A 17,756-nucleotide genomic window follows, 5' to 3' on the forward strand; every position below is an offset into this window, starting at 1 on the left:
TGATCTTTAGTGAAACCTGACCCCGACAATGGCAAGGGGTTAGGCCTCCCTCGAGGGCTGATAAGGGTATATATACCCTTTCTAAAATAGTCGTCGTGCCTGACCCTTCCTCACGTTAAAAACCTAGAGGCAAGGTTTGTGAAAATGAACGACTGAGTAAGGTTGATCGGACTACAAGAAACCTATGCCCTAGCGGCTATAGCACTCTTGCTTACTAGCGTAATCAGAGTTTCTCGCCCACACCTCGAGCTCTACAGTCTTAACAATAGGAAGGGTCGGAACGCATTAACCCCTTTTTACACACAAAAAGGAAGAAAGAACAAATTTGTTCAAACAAAATAACAAGTTTGTTTAAACAAAGCATAAGGGTCAGAACTTGTTCACTTATTACAAGAACGACCGCCCAACCTATTTAACTAACCAACCCCTCCGGGGAGAACTATGCCTTCTATCCTTTCCGCCAGGTCCTACGAAAGGGGAGCCACCGCTTTTTTCATCTCCTCCGGCTCATGGACATCATAACCAAGCACGTAGTCGTGGCTCATCGCCTCTAGATCGATGTTGTTCCCATAATGAGAATGAGCAATCATGAAGGACTGATTGACCCTAGCGCGAAGGGCATTCCTCTCGAGTTGGCGCACCCAGGCCATGATCTCAACGGCATGAGCCGCGATCGAGCTGGTCCCCTCCGACCGCACCACCTCAAGGTCATCGCAGACCACTCTGAGGGCAGCGCTCAAGATACCGAGCTCGTCACTCTCTGCCTAAATTTTTCTCCTTTCTCAGTGAGATCCACACCTAGCCCAGTAGAAACGCTCTCGGCCTCTAGCTTTCGGGTCGTCTCCCTTTCGAGCTTGGCCTAGAGGGAGCCGACTTTCTACTGTGCATTGTCGCGCTCTTGGTAGGCCTAGTCACGCTCTCAGAAACCTAGTCATGCTCCTAGCGACCCGCGCCGCATTCCGAGTGGCGCCTCTTCGCAGTTTGGATCAGCTCATCCCGCTCCTTGCGTAGCCAAGCGGTCGCTGTGGCATCTAGGCTCACCCTTTTCTCAAGGGCCGCGAGCTTCTCCTCGGCCCCCAGCCTTAGGTCCCTTTCTTTCTCAACCTCACCCAGAAGGTCAAGGATCCGCTGGTGGGTTTCGAAGTCCTTCTGGAGCAACTCATCCTGCTCCTTCCTAACCTTGGTGGCTTCTTCATCATCCTTCCGTGACCTCACCGACAGGGCCTCGAACACCTTCTTGGCCTCATCAGCATCCCAACGGGCCTCATCCACCCGTGATCGAGATTAGCCGCCTCCTCAGTAAGGGGAGTTAGCTCGACCACCCTCTGTTGGATGGTGGTGAGCTGAGCTATCACCTCCCCATGTAGCCGTGCCTCCTTGATGACGCGGTCCTAGGTTTCCTTCTGTTGATGAAGGAACTAAGATTTCCCATGGCTACAAGCTATAAGGGACTATAGGGAGATGATGGTCAGGATATGAAAAGTATATAGAGGAAGAAAAGGGCAAGAAGCAGGACCAAACCATACCTAGCCAGAGGGAACAACAATGTCGCACAATGCGCCCATGGCATGGCCCAAGGCCTTGAGCACGAACGTGATCCCTATGTCGAGGCTCTTCCGCTCCATGCTCTCTACGGCGTCGTCAAGGGTAAAAAGTATCGACGTTGGATCCTATGGATCCGTCCACTGGAGTAGGGGCTTGCCCCGCATAGGTGAGCCACTGCCCACCGATGTCAGGGTCAGGGATGACTCCTCGGCGGCCCCAAGTGCTGCCGACCCCTCTCGCCATGACATTCCCGCCAGGATGCCCCCTTCAGCGATGGAAGGGGCCCGTCGTGCGGGCGCGAACCTCTCTTCCAGCACCATGACTCCCGGGGACCCCTCGGCCGTGTCTGCCTCCGTCTAGTCCACGCCAGGCATCGTCACTTGGGCCGCCAATGGCACGGGTCGCGCCAATGCCTCGAGCAACACTATAGTCATGCCCAGCTATGACCCATTTATCACGGCTGCCGTCACCTCCACCTACATCGGTGGGGTCATGACCGGTTGAGTTGCGCCCACCACGGTCGGCGCCACGAGCATGGCTCACGACGTCCAAAGGCGACCCATGAATGCCCGCGTTCACCCGTCATACCAAGGGCACACGTGCCACCACAGGCGGCGCCCGACCGACAGGTGCCACGGTCACACTATTGCTGCTCCTGCTCGAAATGGGTGAGACACCAGCCGATGGCTGCCGCCCCGATTGGAGGGCGATGCTATTCTTCGGCGTTAGCGCCAAGGGATTCCGCCGCCTACCAATGCTGCAAAGGATGAAAAACACAAGTCACGATGAAATATGACTAAAACCAAAAAAAACAGAGGAATCTATAACTCACCTCGATGTCGTCGGGCGGTAGATGCGTTTGGGGGATGAATCCCCTGACCCTTGCTCTACCACATTGAAATGAGGCTGCTTCGAGCCCGCCCCTGCTCCTAGGTAGAGGGGCTCGCCCCTAGCAGCTCCTAGGGCATGTTGGCGAAACACCCCGCTACACTTGGCTCTTGGGGCGCGAAGGTAGGGCCACCTGCCTCCGCTGGCACCTCGAGCACGACGGTAGAGCTGCCCACCTTTGTTGACTCTTAGGGCAGGCTGATGGTACATCCCACCTTTGCCAGCCTCAAGATGTACCCTCTCCTTCGTGGGATGGGAAGGGTCTTGACGCCTGCAAGGACAAATCGATGCCTGTCAGCGCATCCTCTCCTGGTTGTCACACTCGATATCGTTGGCTACCATTTCTTCCTCCTCCATCACCTCATCATCATTAGCATTGTCATCATCATTGTCGGTGTCCTCCCCTCGTTCCTATGCCCGTAGCTTCTGCTGCTTCTTCCTCTTCTTGTCCTCCTTCGTCTTCCTCAGCCGCTCACCCTCGGCGCAATTCACTGCCCTCATCGGAGGATCCATGAGGATGAGGTCCCTCGACTGGTCCTGTCCCTCTCAAAGTTAGTCCCACAAGGTCAGGAAATCAATTGAAGGGAATATAGGAGAAAGGAAAACTTACGAAGACGATGTAGCCTGTCTCCGGCCGCATCGGAGGATGCCTCGACACCAGGTAGACAAAGTCAAGGGAGGCACCCATGTCGTCCCACAAAGGCTCCATCGCCTTCTTGATGCGTTGCGCGATCTTGGAGTTGGGGAGCGTTCCCTCAGCGAGCATCGTTCCATCGAACGATGCCTCGGGCGCCATCGCGTATAGCGGGAGCATGCACGTCATCAACGCCGCCACCCTCCTTACGTGGTAGGCCCTAATGACGCTCGACCCTTTTAGGGTGTTCTCCTTTAGGATGTGGATGGCGGCGATGTGGTCTTGGATCTTCTTGTCCTTCTCCGACACGCCCCACTTCCTCCACTACTTCGGGGCCTCTTCGATCAGGCGCTCGGTGAACTCCGATAGAAGGGCGGTGGTATCATTCTTAAGGTAGAACCACTACGAGTGCCACCCCTTATTGGACATCGAGAGCCACATGGACGGGTACTCACCGACCCAATTGTTCTGAAGTTGGATGCCGGCACACCCCATCGACATGTGCAGCTCCTACGTGCCGCCCTTCTCCCTCTTCCTCTGGAGACTGACGATGAAGAAATACCTCCACAAGTCGAAGTGGGGGCTGATCCCTAGGAATCCTTTGCACAGCACGACGAACACCGCCATTTGCTGGATCCCGTTGGGATTGAGATGTTACAGCTCAATCTTATAGAAGTGCAGCAGCCCCTAGAGGAATTTGTGGGCAGGGGTCGCAAGCCCATGCTCGTGGAAGTGGGTGAACGACACCACATAGCGTCAGGCGATGATAGCAAACCCTCATCGCCGGGCAGCAACCACTCCTTGGATGAGGTCCACACATGGAGAAGACCATGATGAACGAGGCCCTCCATGCGCTGAAAGGTGATGTCGGAATGGCACCACGGATCCATTAGAGATGGGAGCGGATGGATGCGAGCTCAATGGCGGCGGAGATGCGGAAGCGGGAAACCTAAGCGTGGGCGGCGACGGCGTGGTTGCAGAGGCTAGGATGTAGGCGTGCGTATGAAACTCAAAGGGCTAACCCTTTGGTTTTATAGGGGCGATGAGTGCAAGGAAACCAACCGTTTGCCCAGATCTCTATGCCTACCACGACCTATCACCGCATCTCGTCATGGGGCATGCGCACACAACCTATGGCCGTCCTCTTGAAAAACATGCCAGACATTTCACCTTCTCAAACAGGCCACGACCCATCACAGATAAGAGGGATACTGAGCTGAAAACGCTCCTACGGTCCGTCTAAGCCTAGAAGTTTGAAGGTTGGCCCATCGACAGGTTCGACAATCGCTCTAGGCACTTTTAGAGTGAGGGTTGGCAAGGGATGGGCCCGCTAGCGGCCAATACCAGGGCGCATGAGCATTGTGGCTGTTCTGGCCCACGTTCGAGCCACGGGCGGATTCGATCCATGGTTTTTCCTCGAAGAAAGGCAGAGAGCCCTTGGGACCGATCGAACAGACCTCAGAACTATATGGATTGACCGCTGAGAATCTAGAGTCGGTCACCAGCTGACGCAAGCTGGACCCCCACAAACGGGATGCCGAGGACCCACTCGGACTAGCCCGTTAACAACTCACCGAGCACCATGGCTCGTCCATAGAGGAAAATCATGGCATGGCTTAGCCCCTCCGTTTTTATTAGAAAAAAAACGCTTGAGGGAAGACAATCACGAAGACAAGCCGATCCTCGACCGGACCCCTGCTACGTGCGGGGGCTCGAGGAAAGTTGGACTCGCAAGGAGACCAAACGCACGGTCGCAGAACGACAAACCCCCGTAGGGGTCAAAATCAGGAAAGACCTTTTTCCGACCCACCAAATCTCACGGCTATACCCCCAAGAGGCCCAATCATGACGAAAGGGAATCGCCATCCCTAGAACACGCCGTGGGCAACAAGAAAAGGCCAAGGCCCTCAGAGTCCTCCCATTCGAAAAAGCCTCCGAAGGAATATTCTACTCCTCCATAGGCTCTCAACATTGATTCAACCGAGCGGTCAAGAGGAGGAGCTAATGGTCATCAGCATTGATTCAACCAAGCAGTTAAGAGCGCGTCTACAGCTCCAACCGACCCCAGGTGCGCGGGATCCCCCTCGCCCGACCTCCGGGGGCGGGCTCTGCCTCACCCGACCCCGAGGTCGTGATCTTTGCCTCACCTGACCTCTAGGGGCGGGCTCCACCGCGCTAGACCCCTTGGGTGCGGGCTCCGTCTTGCCCGACGGGGACCCATATCGTCGCCAACCACTCTAGGTTCAAGCGTATGGGCCTGGGTCAAAACTCTAACACCAAGGACGAGACTGGCACGCTCCGATATAACTCGCGGCCACGACGGGCCATACCTGAGGATTCACATCAAGAACAGTGTCGGGCGTACCGGTGTTGTTCTGCCTAACCCTCGTACGAACACTGACAGGCGCGTTAGTTCACCACGACGTCCGCCAGGACAGAGTGGAGCGCCATGACCGGCGTATGATGCCTACGCATGGCGCCAATGACGAATAGGACAGCGACGTGGAACCATCCCTGTTGACATCTATAGGGTCGGCGGGACCCGCATGAAGGAGAAGAAGGACCCGGCGATCCTGGAGGTCTTCCTCTCTCTCGTTCTTTTTCCTTTTCCTCCGTTATAACCCGTGTTTTCCCTTGGCCTATAAAAGAGAAAGCAGGGCGCCCCATGAAGGGGATCCCGAACCGATCGATCCATCAAGATCTGATACAGATCCGCACAAGAGCACGACACGAACGCACAGCCGAGCAGCGATCGAGCTCTCAGCACCCACTCACTTCTTTCACCAGAGACTTGGGATCATTTCTCTCTCTCGCTCGTTTGTAACCTCTACTACAAACTTCCGGTGCTAGTAACACGAGCAGCAGCGACGAAATGGACTTTGGGACTTTCTGCCCGAACAAGTATAAACATCGTGTCCTCTAAGCACACCATCCGAGCCAAACGCGTAATACTAGAAATTTAATCGTCGGTGTTAACTCGAAACACTGACAATTAGTTTAATGACCAAAATTAGTCAAGGCTGCAAACAATGAGAAACCGGGTTTGAACATCTCTAGATTCTCACATTGCGATTTAGCTAGGGCCAAATATATTGCTACACGTTAATTATCTAATAGGTTGTCTAATGCAAAGCCAGGCATAAATTTTGATAACGTGGGGAGACAGTGAGGTGAGAGAAAGAAGTCGTTGCATGAGTTAGGATTGTCATGCAACTCATAACGTTCTTTAATTCTATGCACAAATAAGAAACTATAAGTTACCACGCAACAACGAGATGGACAACTCACCATACAAGGTGTCTACTAAGGTAACTCATGGTTACATAGAGCTAAACAGACTCCTAGCATATGGCTCCAAGACATGAAAAGCATTATGATGAATCAAACGATATTATAGGAAAAAGAAACTAGAGAACATAATGGAAGAAGCAAGATCATCTTGAATTTAAATCTATAAGAGAGCTAAGAAACTGAACAAAGACTTGGAAAGTGGTTTTAACGCTGATAGAGTTCACCAAGACGGGATTGAAGGCTAGTTTTGGCCTCATCTGAAATTGCACAGTCACAAGATAGTAACGGAAAAGAAAAGAAAAGAAAAAAAGACAAGAAGCATGATAATAGGTCTAAGTCAGAGTCGGAGTCGGAGTCCATGCCAGAGGTAGGATAAAGTAGGATAAAGACACATCGAGATAAAACAATTATAGTCGTCAAACAAATAAACAAAACTATTTATAAACAAATATCTAAGTAAAATCCAAGTACCTGCCGCGCTATCTGTACAGGCTAATTTGCTAGTTATCTTCGTTAAAGCTGAGCTTATGTATGCATACGATTCTATTTTTTATTGCTAAGAATTTTATATAAATTTCGTGACAGTTGTAGGAACAAGATTTTTTCCCCATATTTCAACATGCCCTAAATAATGAAAATGTAATATATTTGTAGCCGGAGCATATATTTGTAGCCGGAACGTTAATGCATGGCATCTCGAAAAGCTAAAGCTAACTCCGAAAACAAACACACATGGAGTATTAAATGTAGATAAAAAATAACTAATTACATAGTTTGATTGTAAATTACGATACGAATCTTTTAAGCATAGTTAGACTATGATTAAACAATAATTATCAAATACAAACGAAAGTGCTACCGTACCCGATACTGATTCCTAGCCCCAGTGCCCCAGCAAAGAAGCAGACGTGGGGCCTGTCATGTACGCACGGGGCATGGCAAGAGCAACAAGTGCTGTCGTTGCAGAGGATCCGAGCTAAACAATCCAGCACACACGACCTCTCTCTCTCTCGTCTCTCCTCTCCTCTTCCCTCCGTACCGCCCGCCCTCCTCGACTCTTCTCCGCTCCCTCAGTCCCTCTCCCTCCTCCCTCGCGTCTCTCTCCCCTTTGTCCCTGTAGAGCTCCAAATAAAACCCCACCTGTTTTCTTTTCCCGCGACAATTACCATAAAAAGAGCTCCCAATCTCTCTCTCTCTCTCCTCTCTCCTCTCTCCGGCCCCTCTCTCCCCCTCGTTTCTGGCAGCAGTGGTGTGGTACTACCACACCGCTCTCACTCCACACACACCGAGTTTACAGCTAAGCAGGAGAGAGAATGGGCCGGGGGGGAGAGAGACGGGGTCCCCAAGTACAATTCTCGCCTGGTTCTTGATCGAAGGCATGATCAAGAATCACCAGAAAGTTCTAGATCTTTAGACGACCGTCTCCCTTGGACGCCTCGGTTTCTTCTGTTCCGAGCTTTAGCTGGCCATGGAGGGTGGGGGAGGGAGTGGAATGGGTGGGTTCCCGGGAGCCCCGGGTAACCTTCTCGATGCCGCAGCTCAGGAGTTCCACCCTACGGTCTGTGCCCCCTACCCTCTACAGCCGCTCCCGCACCAGCTATACTGCCCCCACCCATATCCAGCCATGCCGGTGCCGCCGCCGCCGCAAATGGCCATGTTGCAGCCAGTGCCTCCGATGGCGATGGCCATGGCGCCGCAGCCGGGGTACACCTTGCCCACGACGACGCCGGTGGTCGACGGCCCGTCGAGCCGCGTCGTGGTGCTGTGCCTGGTGCCGCCGCACGCGCAGGAGCGCGACGTGGCGCAGGCGATGGCGCCGTTCGGCGCGATCCGCTCGGTCGACGCGTGCGCAGTGGCGTCCGAGGGCGTGGCCACCGTCCATTTCTTCGACATCCGCGCCGCCGAGCTCTCCGTGGCCTGCGTCCGCGAGCAGCACATACGCCAGCAGAGCCGGCTCGGGCAGCTCTACGCGGCGGCCGCCGTGCCCCCGGCGTGGGCTCTTGCACCACCGACGCCCCAGGCCTGGGACTGGCCCCACCCCCACCCCAGCGACGACGGCCGCGGCCTCGTCCTCGGGCAGGCCGTGTGGGCCCACTTCGCCCCCGGCGCCGACGACGGCGAGAACCGCGGCTCCCTGGTCGTCCTGAGCCCCCTGCCCGGCGTCTCGGTCGCTGACCTCCGCCAAGTCTTCCAGGCCTTCGGTACGCGCCACCGACCGAGCCGACCAACCAGGCATTTCGTTTTCCCACGCTCGTTTCTTGTGTTTCCCGCAGCAATTGTATTGGCCCGTCCTCGTGTTCGCAGGGGACTTGAAGGATGTGAGGGAGTCGGCGCACCGGCCCAGCCACAAGTTCATCGACTTCTTCGACACGCGCGACGCCGCGCGCGCGCTCGCCGAGCTCAACGGCCAGGAGCTCTTCGGCCGCCGCCTCATCATCGAGTTCACGCGCCCTTCCGGCCCCGGGCCCCGCAGGTAAACAACACAACACCGCAATTTCAGTTCAGTCAGCTAGCCTTCCCATCACCCTGTGGGCGGCTGAATTTTTGCCGTTTGCCTGTCGGTCCTAGGCGCGGGTACGCGCCCCACCACCGGCCCACCGCGCCGACTCCGCCGAGGTTTCAACAAGCGACGTGGCGACCAGCCCAGCCGACGTCGTCTCAGCCACCGGCATCCTCGTCGTCGTCGTCCGGCTCCGTAAGGGCGAGGAAAGGAGTGGTGCTTCTGAGGAGGCCGAGCGATCAGTCCAAGGGAGGCAATGCCGGCACGAGCCATGAGCTCAAGAGCAAGGGCAGCAAGAACGTGGCGGCGGCGGCGGCGGCGTCCTCGTCGACCCCGACGGCGTCCGGGAAGCAAGCCCAGAAAAGCGCCGGGAGCAGCAGCGGCAGCGGTGGCGGCGGGAACTGGAAAGGACGAAAGAGCGGGTGGGAGGCGCGCTTCCTGTTCAAGGAGCCCGAAGGCTCCGGCGACGCCGACACGCAGGCGGCGCCGGCTTCGGAGAGGGACACGAGGACCACCGTCATGATCAGGAACATACCCAACAAGTACAGGTATCCCTGCCAATCTCCACATTGTTGCAACAATATAATGCTATATTTCATGGGTGCTGCACGCCCAGAGTTGCAACTCTGCTGACGCTCGAGGCGTTTGGGCCTTTGGGGTCGCAGCCAGAAGCTGCTCCTCAACATGCTGGACAACCACTGCATCCAATCCAACGAGTGGATCGCGGCGAGCGGCGAGGGGCAGCCCTTCTCCTCCTACGATTTCGTATACCTCCCCATAGATTTCAAGTGAGTTGCTCTCGGCTCCTCCCACTTGTACAATTGCATTTAGCTGTTTGCATTAACTTATATTTTATGGTGCCCAATGCAAGAACACACTCTTGGCTGCCTGAATTCGGTTGTTTTTCTGGGAATTTGGTGCCTTGAAAATGGTTGGAATGGGAAATGCGGGCGGGGGTTGGGAGGCGAGGAGCTTGCAGCTCCAGCAGCGCCTCAGCTGGAAGCGTGAGCTTCTGGATCGAGGTATCTTATCTTTGGGTGGGTAGAGCACAGTGCAGCAGGCATAGATGGCTATGGCGTTACTAGCCCAAATTGAAATAAATTTGGCAGCGGCCCAAGGGAGACCACACCAGATCCTTCTCGTTTTGATGCCCCCATGGATCCTTTTGGTTGCATGCGCGCATCTGCTGGGTGCTGGCTGCTGCTGCCGATGCCGAGGGGGCCTTCTGCCTTCCTATCTCGCCGCTGCTGCCGCCCCTGGGATCACCTCCCTGCCTGCCTTTCTTCCTTTGCACAGCCGTGCACTTCCAGAACAAGGCCAACACATACAAAAAGAGCGGGTAGGGTAGGGTAGAGACTAGACAGTAGAGACAGACGCTAGCCATGCAATGGAGCTGTGAACAAAAAAAGAACAGTTGCATCAGTATGAAAAGGAAAAAGATCAACACTTTCGTTTTATAGAGAAAATTGAGCTTTGGATCAAAGTTTATACATGCAAACAAAATATTCTTTCAAGTGTGCTTAGCTATGCCTTTGCTTTATCTATACCAGCAGCTTTTCTCTTGCACGAAGCAAGTTGAGAAAAGACCTATCAATGCCCAATGACGAGAGGACATTAGTGGCTGTCAAAAGGCATGCAGCTTCACATACATGTAAAGCAGCTGGAGCATCATGCCAAAGTTTTTTTTTTTGGTTGCTAGGAGTATGTCTCAATTCTAGCAAGTCTTTAGTGGTTTGTTCCTCCGTTAGTTGTTTGTTCCTCCGTGCCATACCATTCTGAATTTCTTGCTCTAGCATGAAATGAGAATTTTGTCGTGCTTGCTTGACAGTGGGTTTCTTCTTTATGCAAAAAATGGAAATAAATAAAATAAAATAAAAATGCAGCAACAAGTGCAACGTGGGCTACGGCTTCGTCAACCTGACCTCGCCGGAGGCTGCCGTAAGGCTGTACAAGGCGTTCCACAAGCAGCCATGGGAGGTGTACAACTCGCGAAAGATCTGCCAAGTCACATACGCGCGCGTACAAGTACCTACTGCATCTGCCCTTCTACTACGCCACCAAAGACATTTACTACTACGTAGCTCACATGTTAATGTTACAATCACGTTGTGGCGTTTGGGCGGCGCAGGGCCTGGAAGCGCTGAAGGAGCACTTCAAGAACTCCAAGTTCCCGTGCGACAGCGACGAGTACCTGCCCGTGGCGTTCTCGCCGGCGCGCGACGGCAAGGAGCTGACGGAGCCGGTGCCCATCGTGGGCCGCTCGCCCGCGGCGTCGTCCGTGTCCGGCACGTCGTCGCCTCCCAAGAGCCGGGCGGCCAGCGTGGACCTGCTTGGGCAGGAGCTGATGCCGGCGCCCTCGTCGTCCGCGGACGGCGCGTCGTCGACCACCACGTCCACCCACGCGCCGTCCGAACACGCCGACGACGACAACGAGGACGACATCAGGCTCGCCGGCGAGCTGCGGCGCCTAGGCTACGCCGACTAGCTGGCTCCGTTCCTAGCTGTAGCTCTAGCTAGGCGGGCGGGGCCTAGCTCAGCGGCGATCGGCTGGCGTTGGGTTGCTTCGAGAAGCGTGGAGGTAGTGATGCCACGAGCAGGCGCAGCAAGTGGTGTGGAGTGGCAATTCATTTATGGCACATGAAGAACATAGAAAAGACTTCTTTGGAGGAACAAAGGGAGCTGATGATCGTTGGTTCGTCGTAGACGCTGCACACAGCAGGTGTGGAGTCGTGTTCTTTTGGATTTTGGTTTGAAGTTTCCTGCTACTAGCTTCTTTGAAACTTGGAGCTGTAGCTAGCTAAGGCTTTAGCTAGGATTGGGAGGTGAAAGGGCATGCAGGGGGGGCGCTATCAATTAGTCGTTCGTCATGCGTTCGTTCTTTACTTCTTTACAATTATTACATTATTAAAATAAGATTTGTTATTAGTACAGCTTTACCACACTGCATATTCCGAGAGAGCCTCAGATCTGATATCGTCAGATCTCTTCGATTGGAACCAACAGATCTTTCTCTACTACTGCACGGCTGCATCTGCGCCCCAATCTTTGCAGTCTACTCCTACTTGCATTGTCCTCTTCAGTCTTCTCAGCCTTCCATATTCTTTCCCGTGTGTTTTTAAATAATTTTAGCATATTAGGGCCTTGTTTAGATGTCATTCAAATTCCAAGTTTTTTCACTCTCTCTCCATCGTATCAATTTTTAGCCGCTTGCATGGAGTATTAAATGTAGGTAAAAAAATAACTAATTATACAGTTTAGTTGAAAATCATGAGATGAATCTTTTGAGACTAGTTGGTCCACGATTGGACAATATTTACTAAATAAGACGAAAGTGGTACTATTCATTGGGTTCAAAACATTTGCAGAGTGACTTTTGACCTCTGTAAACTTTAGTGCTACATTCTTTTTTGAAAGGACAGCAAAAAATTTACCGTAATTTTTATTAGACGAGGAAAGCAAAAAAGCACATAAACAAGGAAAAACAACTGCAGCCTCAACCGGGGTCAAAGGAAATACCAAAACATGACAGTAAACCTCTAAGGGCAGTCCCAATGAAAAAAAATTAGTAGTTTCTATAAGGGCAGTCCCAATGAAAAAAATTAGTAGTTTCTATAACATAGGATACCGCACAAAAAAAAGTGCTGCTTTTCAACCTATGGTTTCTATGAGTAATAACTATTTTCTCTTTCTCTCTCCCAACTCTATCTTTTCCTTCAATAGGAGTGCGACACAGCTCCCTAGAAACTGGTGATTTCTCCCCAATAGCGATTTCATGGTTTCTTGGTGCATTGGGTCAAGAGTAGACCTGGTTTCTTCATGAAGAAACCATTTCTATGATTTTTGTTCTCTTTCTTCATTAATTATGTTGCCATGTCAGCATTTTGCCTACATGGTAAGTCATTTAATAAGGATAGAAACCATTATCAATACACCATTGGGACTGCCCTAACAACTCCTAGACGAATGAAAAAACTACGACGACCAAGAACACCACTAGACCCCAGCTTTGGCACAAGAGCAACTGAGCACAAAAGGCGGCAAAGAAAAAAACTACTGCAACTTTAGTGCTACATAAAAACGTCATTTCTTTAATATTATATTATTTCTATATGACCAGAGCTTTAGAGCAAATACAATAATAGGTTATAAGCAGACTAAATGATAAGGTGAAAGAGAGAGGAGAAGCCGACTTTAAGCTTACATCCGATTTAAATACAAAAACACAAAAAACTTTATGAGCAAGATAAGTGTACCATGTATTAAAAGTGAAGACATAACTGCTATATGGATTGGCTAAGGGATAGAAGATCCTTTTAGCCAACCCGTTGTATTATTAACCTTCCACGACAACTTATCTGTATCTTTTGACCTAGTTTCATAATTAGAATTAACAGCCTTTTGTGTACAGTTTGAAGGAGCCATTGAATGGGAAATTAATTCGTTCACTGAAAGGAGATGGTCTCATCCAAACAAATCTTAAATACTCCCGTCGTCCAGAAATAATCATTATATTTGATCAGAAGAAAAATGAAATTTTATCAAAAGAAAACGTGCCTATCCAAACAGATCTTAAAACATGCCCCCTTACTGTTGAACCTTGTCTGGACTCTACACGAGAGGCCTGTTTATTCAACGCTTAATTTTGACAACTAACTTTTAAACAAAATCGTAACGAACTAAATATAGCTACAGGTTTCGTCAGCTTTGGGAAAAAAGAGTCAATGACACGATAGTAGCAGGCACGGAGCCAGTGGTGGGGCTAGGGGGGCTTCAGCCCCCCCTACCGCTCGCGAGCAAGCGAAGCCCTGTAGAACCGTTGTCTAAAATTTCAGCTATAGATGTACAGGTAGGAGGGGTTGAGATTTGCTGAACCTCTTTTCTTACTAATTGCCGTTGTTTAGCCCCTCCTAAATTTTTTCCTAGCTTCGTCCCTGGATAGTAGTATAGTGCATCCAAACATGCAGACTAATAGACGGACTAGTTTTCATTAAGTTGGCTTATACCTAGCTAGAAGGATTATTCATGTCTATAATACGATTAATTTGGTGATCCGGACATGACCTAAAACTTTAATCAGCTAAAATTTAGCCAGCTAATTTTTAATCTTAACTAACTAGTCGTCGGTAATCTAAATATACCTTAAAATGTTTTAATTTGGAGTAAAATTAAACATGTTTAAAAATTATAGCGTGTTTAGGATGTGGAGTTATATTATTTAGCAACTACTCCCTCTGTTGTTCTATCTTTTCTAGGTACGTTGTTTTTACAATTAATTTAGATATGTTTAGGTATATAATTTTTATTATATGTCCACATAAAAGGTAAAAGAACTTATAATTTAAAACGGAGGTGGTAATAGCGAAGCATGCCCGTAGTTTGGCAAACGTGCATGGTGGACAATATTGAACATCTCATGAGTCATGAGAAGGTACCTAAAACAACACTGAAGTTCCATGCTAGTGAATAGTGATAGTACTGAAGTTATAGTAAATATCCATTTATACATCTCCAGCGAAATTGAGTATACATATGTAGACATTCCATCCATTTCACGATGTTATCTAAATGGAAAGAGACCTCAATATTATGGTTGACCACAAACTGTGCCGCAGTATTATACTCTGCTACACTCTATTTTGTTTTTGACCTGATTTACGGTGGATCAGGTAGTTGAATTGACTGACTTATGCTTATGTTGATATGACTGGATTCCTTACTGAGAGCTTGAGGAGGAAAAAGGGAGTGCTGAGAAACTTTACAGGAAAGAATGCTTGGCCATGTGTTTACTTTGGCCCAGCCTGGAGTTCTATAATTTTCATAAGATTCCAGTGGGAATTTAACTGATTAGCATGTTGTTTGTATCGGCTTGTTGCAGAGGTCAGAATTTTACTTGTAGCAAAACTTCCTACCTCTAAAAAAAAATTCTTCGCTGCCTAGCATATGCATGGGCTTTTTCATCAAGTCAATAATTAGAGAAATCAGTGCTAAGTTAAATTAAATGTTTTATTTCTGTATTTTTACTTGTAGACAACGTGCGTACGGTTCATGATCTTTCTTATACGGAGGATCAGATTTTCTAGTGCAACTTAATTAAAAAAATACCACAAAATAAAGAATACTCGGCACACAAATAGGAAATCAAAATTTAAAAGCAAAGAGGAAAACACCTCTAGTCTAGAAATTTACTTTGGATATAAGAGAACATATATACACATTGTGAAGCACATACACACACTTTTGTGAGTGCTTGTGCTCACCTGCGGCTCCAATTATGCAAACAAGATGACACTTCGCCTTCCCGGTTCTGTTCGAGCTCCATTTATTGGTAGATGCTCGTAACCAATAGCAATCTGCCGGTGATGTACTTGTCTATATTTCATGTGTTGGACACTTGGACCTCGTCTTCCCGCTGCAGGACACTGCCCTGCGGGCCAGCCAGTCTGCTGCTGGCGTGGTCATGGCCCCACTCCACACTCTGACAGCATGCATTGGCCGCTTTAACGGCCAGGGTAGTAGCACGAGAGTGCATCGCATTGCATATGGGTCACACAACGATAGAAACGGGTACCGAGCTGCGTGGGTTCATGCGCGTCGGTCGTAGGGCTCCATTTGACCGGCCGGCCGGCTGCCTCGCTTAGACCAAACGACACATAGTACATTCGTGCTAATGAAATACTCCTACTCTAGGTTAAAAACTACTAGCAATATAATGTTGTGCATGCTTGCAAGTACAACAAAGCTAGCATAGAATACGGTGTGCGTATCTTACGGCATTACATGCATGGTGGATTGGTGGGCCAGGCCTTGCACCACGCACGCGTGGAACGATAAGCCGTTCGATCGAGCGAAGAAATGGCCAGTGGATTTGTTTAAAGTAATAATTGTTAGAACTTATGGAGCTTTAACAGGATCTTTAGCCCAGCTGACCCGATAGAACACCTAGTAGTACTTAGGAATTGGATGAACTTTTCTATACCTTCGTTTGGAGATGAAGTCGATGCCCCTGCAGTGGCGTTGATCCTCATGGTCTGAGTTGGCATGGTCGATGTAGACTTGCTGTTAGATTATAAACGTGACACGGCCCATGGGCCTGTCGTATCCAGCTCCCCATCGTGCCTATATGTACACAACACAGGCCCTGAGTAATACATCGCGTATTCCACAATTCCTATTACGCTTTCATGGTATCATAGACGGTTCGCTCACGCGGTCGCTTCCTCAAACCCTAGCCGCCACTGACTATGTTGCCGGCTCGCCGCCGCTGACCTCACATCGCCGGCCCTTCCACTGCCCGTTGCTGACATCCTCGCCGGGCCACCTTCCTGCCGCTGCCTGCTGCTGATCCATCGCTAGGCATCTGCTGCTGCTACTGATGGCGCCCAGCGATGACGATGTCGTCGCTGCTGCTGCTCGTGCCGCCGAGGCCAAGCGCCTCGAGGACGAGGCCCGTGCCGCTCGCGACCAGGCGCTCACCGCCAAGGAAGCCGCCAACGCCATCCTGCACACGTAGGCCATCGCCATCATCAACATCAAGATCCTGATTCCCGTGACCCTGGAGCAGCCAGCCAACAACTATGGCCGCTGGCGCTCCCTCTTCCTCACCATCCTCGGCAAGTACAATCTCAAGGATCACGTGCTCTCCGACTACTCCTACCCCGAGCGCTCTACATGGTCGACCATGGACTGTTGCGTCCTCACCTAGGTCTACAGCACTGTGTCCAACGATCTGCAGCAATCATTGATGACTCGGGATCCCAACGCCCGTGCTGCCTGGCTCTACCTTGAGGATGAATTCCTCGGGCAGCGTGAGTCTTGCGCCCTACTGCTGGAGGCTGAATTCCGTTCCTTCAAGCAGGGCGCCCTCTCCATCACAGACTACTGCCGCCGCCTTGAGACGATGGTCGCCTCCCTCGCTGAGTTCGGTGATCTGATCATTGATCGGCAACTCGTCCTTACCCTCTTCTGTGGCCTCAATGAGAAATTTTGCCACATGGTGTCGAATATGAAGATGCAGCGGCCCTTCCCCACGTTCGACGGGGCACGCACGCTGCTGCTCCTCGGGGAGATCAACCTCAACGACATCCCTGCCGACGACACTCATGCCACACCGCCGGCGCCGCCGGCCCTGGTCGCTGCACCAACGCCACCTCCGCAGCGCCCTCCTGCACTGGCCCCCGCTGGTTCTGGCGCCCCTGCTGGATCGCGCAACCTGCGCCGCCGTGGATGTAATGGCAAGTCTAGTGGCGGCACTGGTGGACCTCGACATGGTGGTGGCGCACCATCTGGCCCAGGCACGGGTCACACCAATCCCTGGTCTGGTACTGTGCAGCTGTGGCCGCACGGTTACAGTGGTCTACCTGGCCACATGCTGGGTCCTCCATCCACGCCGTACGACCACCCCTAGCCTGCATTCAACGTGCTGCCCTACTACCCGGCGATGGTCCCAGGGTTCGCACCGCCACCTCCAGGCTTCACGTACAGAGGCGTAGCTCCCACGTTCGCCCCGTCTTTGGCGTCCTCGCCGGGTACACCACCTCTTCCTACGCCGTGGAACCCCATGTCTGGTGGATCTTGGGAGCAGGCGTCACTCGTCAATAACTTCAACACGATGTCCCTGACGCCGCCTACCAACCCCGCCGAGTGGTATGCTGATTCTGGTGCTAGTTCTCACATGACCGCCCACTTTGGTATTATCTCTTCTCCTCGGCCTCCCTCCTTGTCTGGTCCTTCATCCATCGTTGTCGGTAATGGTGCCTTGCTGCCTTTTACTTCTATTGGTTCATTCTCTTCCTGCACCGCATCGTCCTCTTGTTCTAAATAATGTTTTAGTTTCACCTGGCATTATTAAGAACTTAATTTCAGTACGCCGGTTCACCACTGATAATAATTGTTCTATAG

The 17,756-nt window shown here is 51.3% G+C and overlaps 2 protein-coding genes across 2 annotated transcripts; both read left to right on the forward strand.

The window, feature by feature from the left end:
- The first annotated feature begins 7,699 nt into the window (after positions 1-7,699).
- Positions 7,700-11,427, forward strand: LOC136453879 (protein terminal ear1-like). Its single transcript, XM_066454434.1, is given in 6 exon segments — positions 7,700-8,650; positions 8,652-8,831; positions 8,927-9,406; positions 9,524-9,646; positions 10,742-10,883; positions 10,987-11,427. Coding segments are annotated over 6 exon segments (2,106 nt in total). The 5' UTR covers positions 7,700-7,826; the 3' UTR covers positions 11,344-11,427.
- A 4,803-nt stretch (positions 11,428-16,230) lies between these two features.
- LOC136455503 (uncharacterized) lies at positions 16,231-17,262 on the forward strand. The gene is made up of 2 exons (XM_066455504.1): positions 16,231-16,364; positions 16,569-17,262. Exons 1-2 carry the CDS (start codon positions 16,231-16,233, stop codon positions 17,260-17,262), a joined length of 828 nt encoding a protein of 275 aa, XP_066311601.1.
- The last annotated feature ends 494 nt before the right edge of the window (positions 17,263-17,756 follow it).

The sequence above is a fragment of the Miscanthus floridulus genome, chromosome 5, assembly GCF_019320115.1.
Source record: "Miscanthus floridulus cultivar M001 chromosome 5, ASM1932011v1, whole genome shotgun sequence".
NCBI lineage: Eukaryota > Viridiplantae > Streptophyta > Magnoliopsida > Poales > Poaceae > Miscanthus > Miscanthus floridulus.

Coding starts and splice junctions, on each gene's coding strand:
- LOC136455503 (XM_066455504.1), top strand. CDS start 16,231: ATGGCGCCCAGCGATGACGATGTCGTCGCTGCTGCTGCTCGTGCCGCC. Junction 16,365..16,568: donor GCCAACGCCATCCTGCACAC/GTAGGCCATCGC, acceptor CTAGGTCTACAG/CACTGTGTCCAACGATCTGC.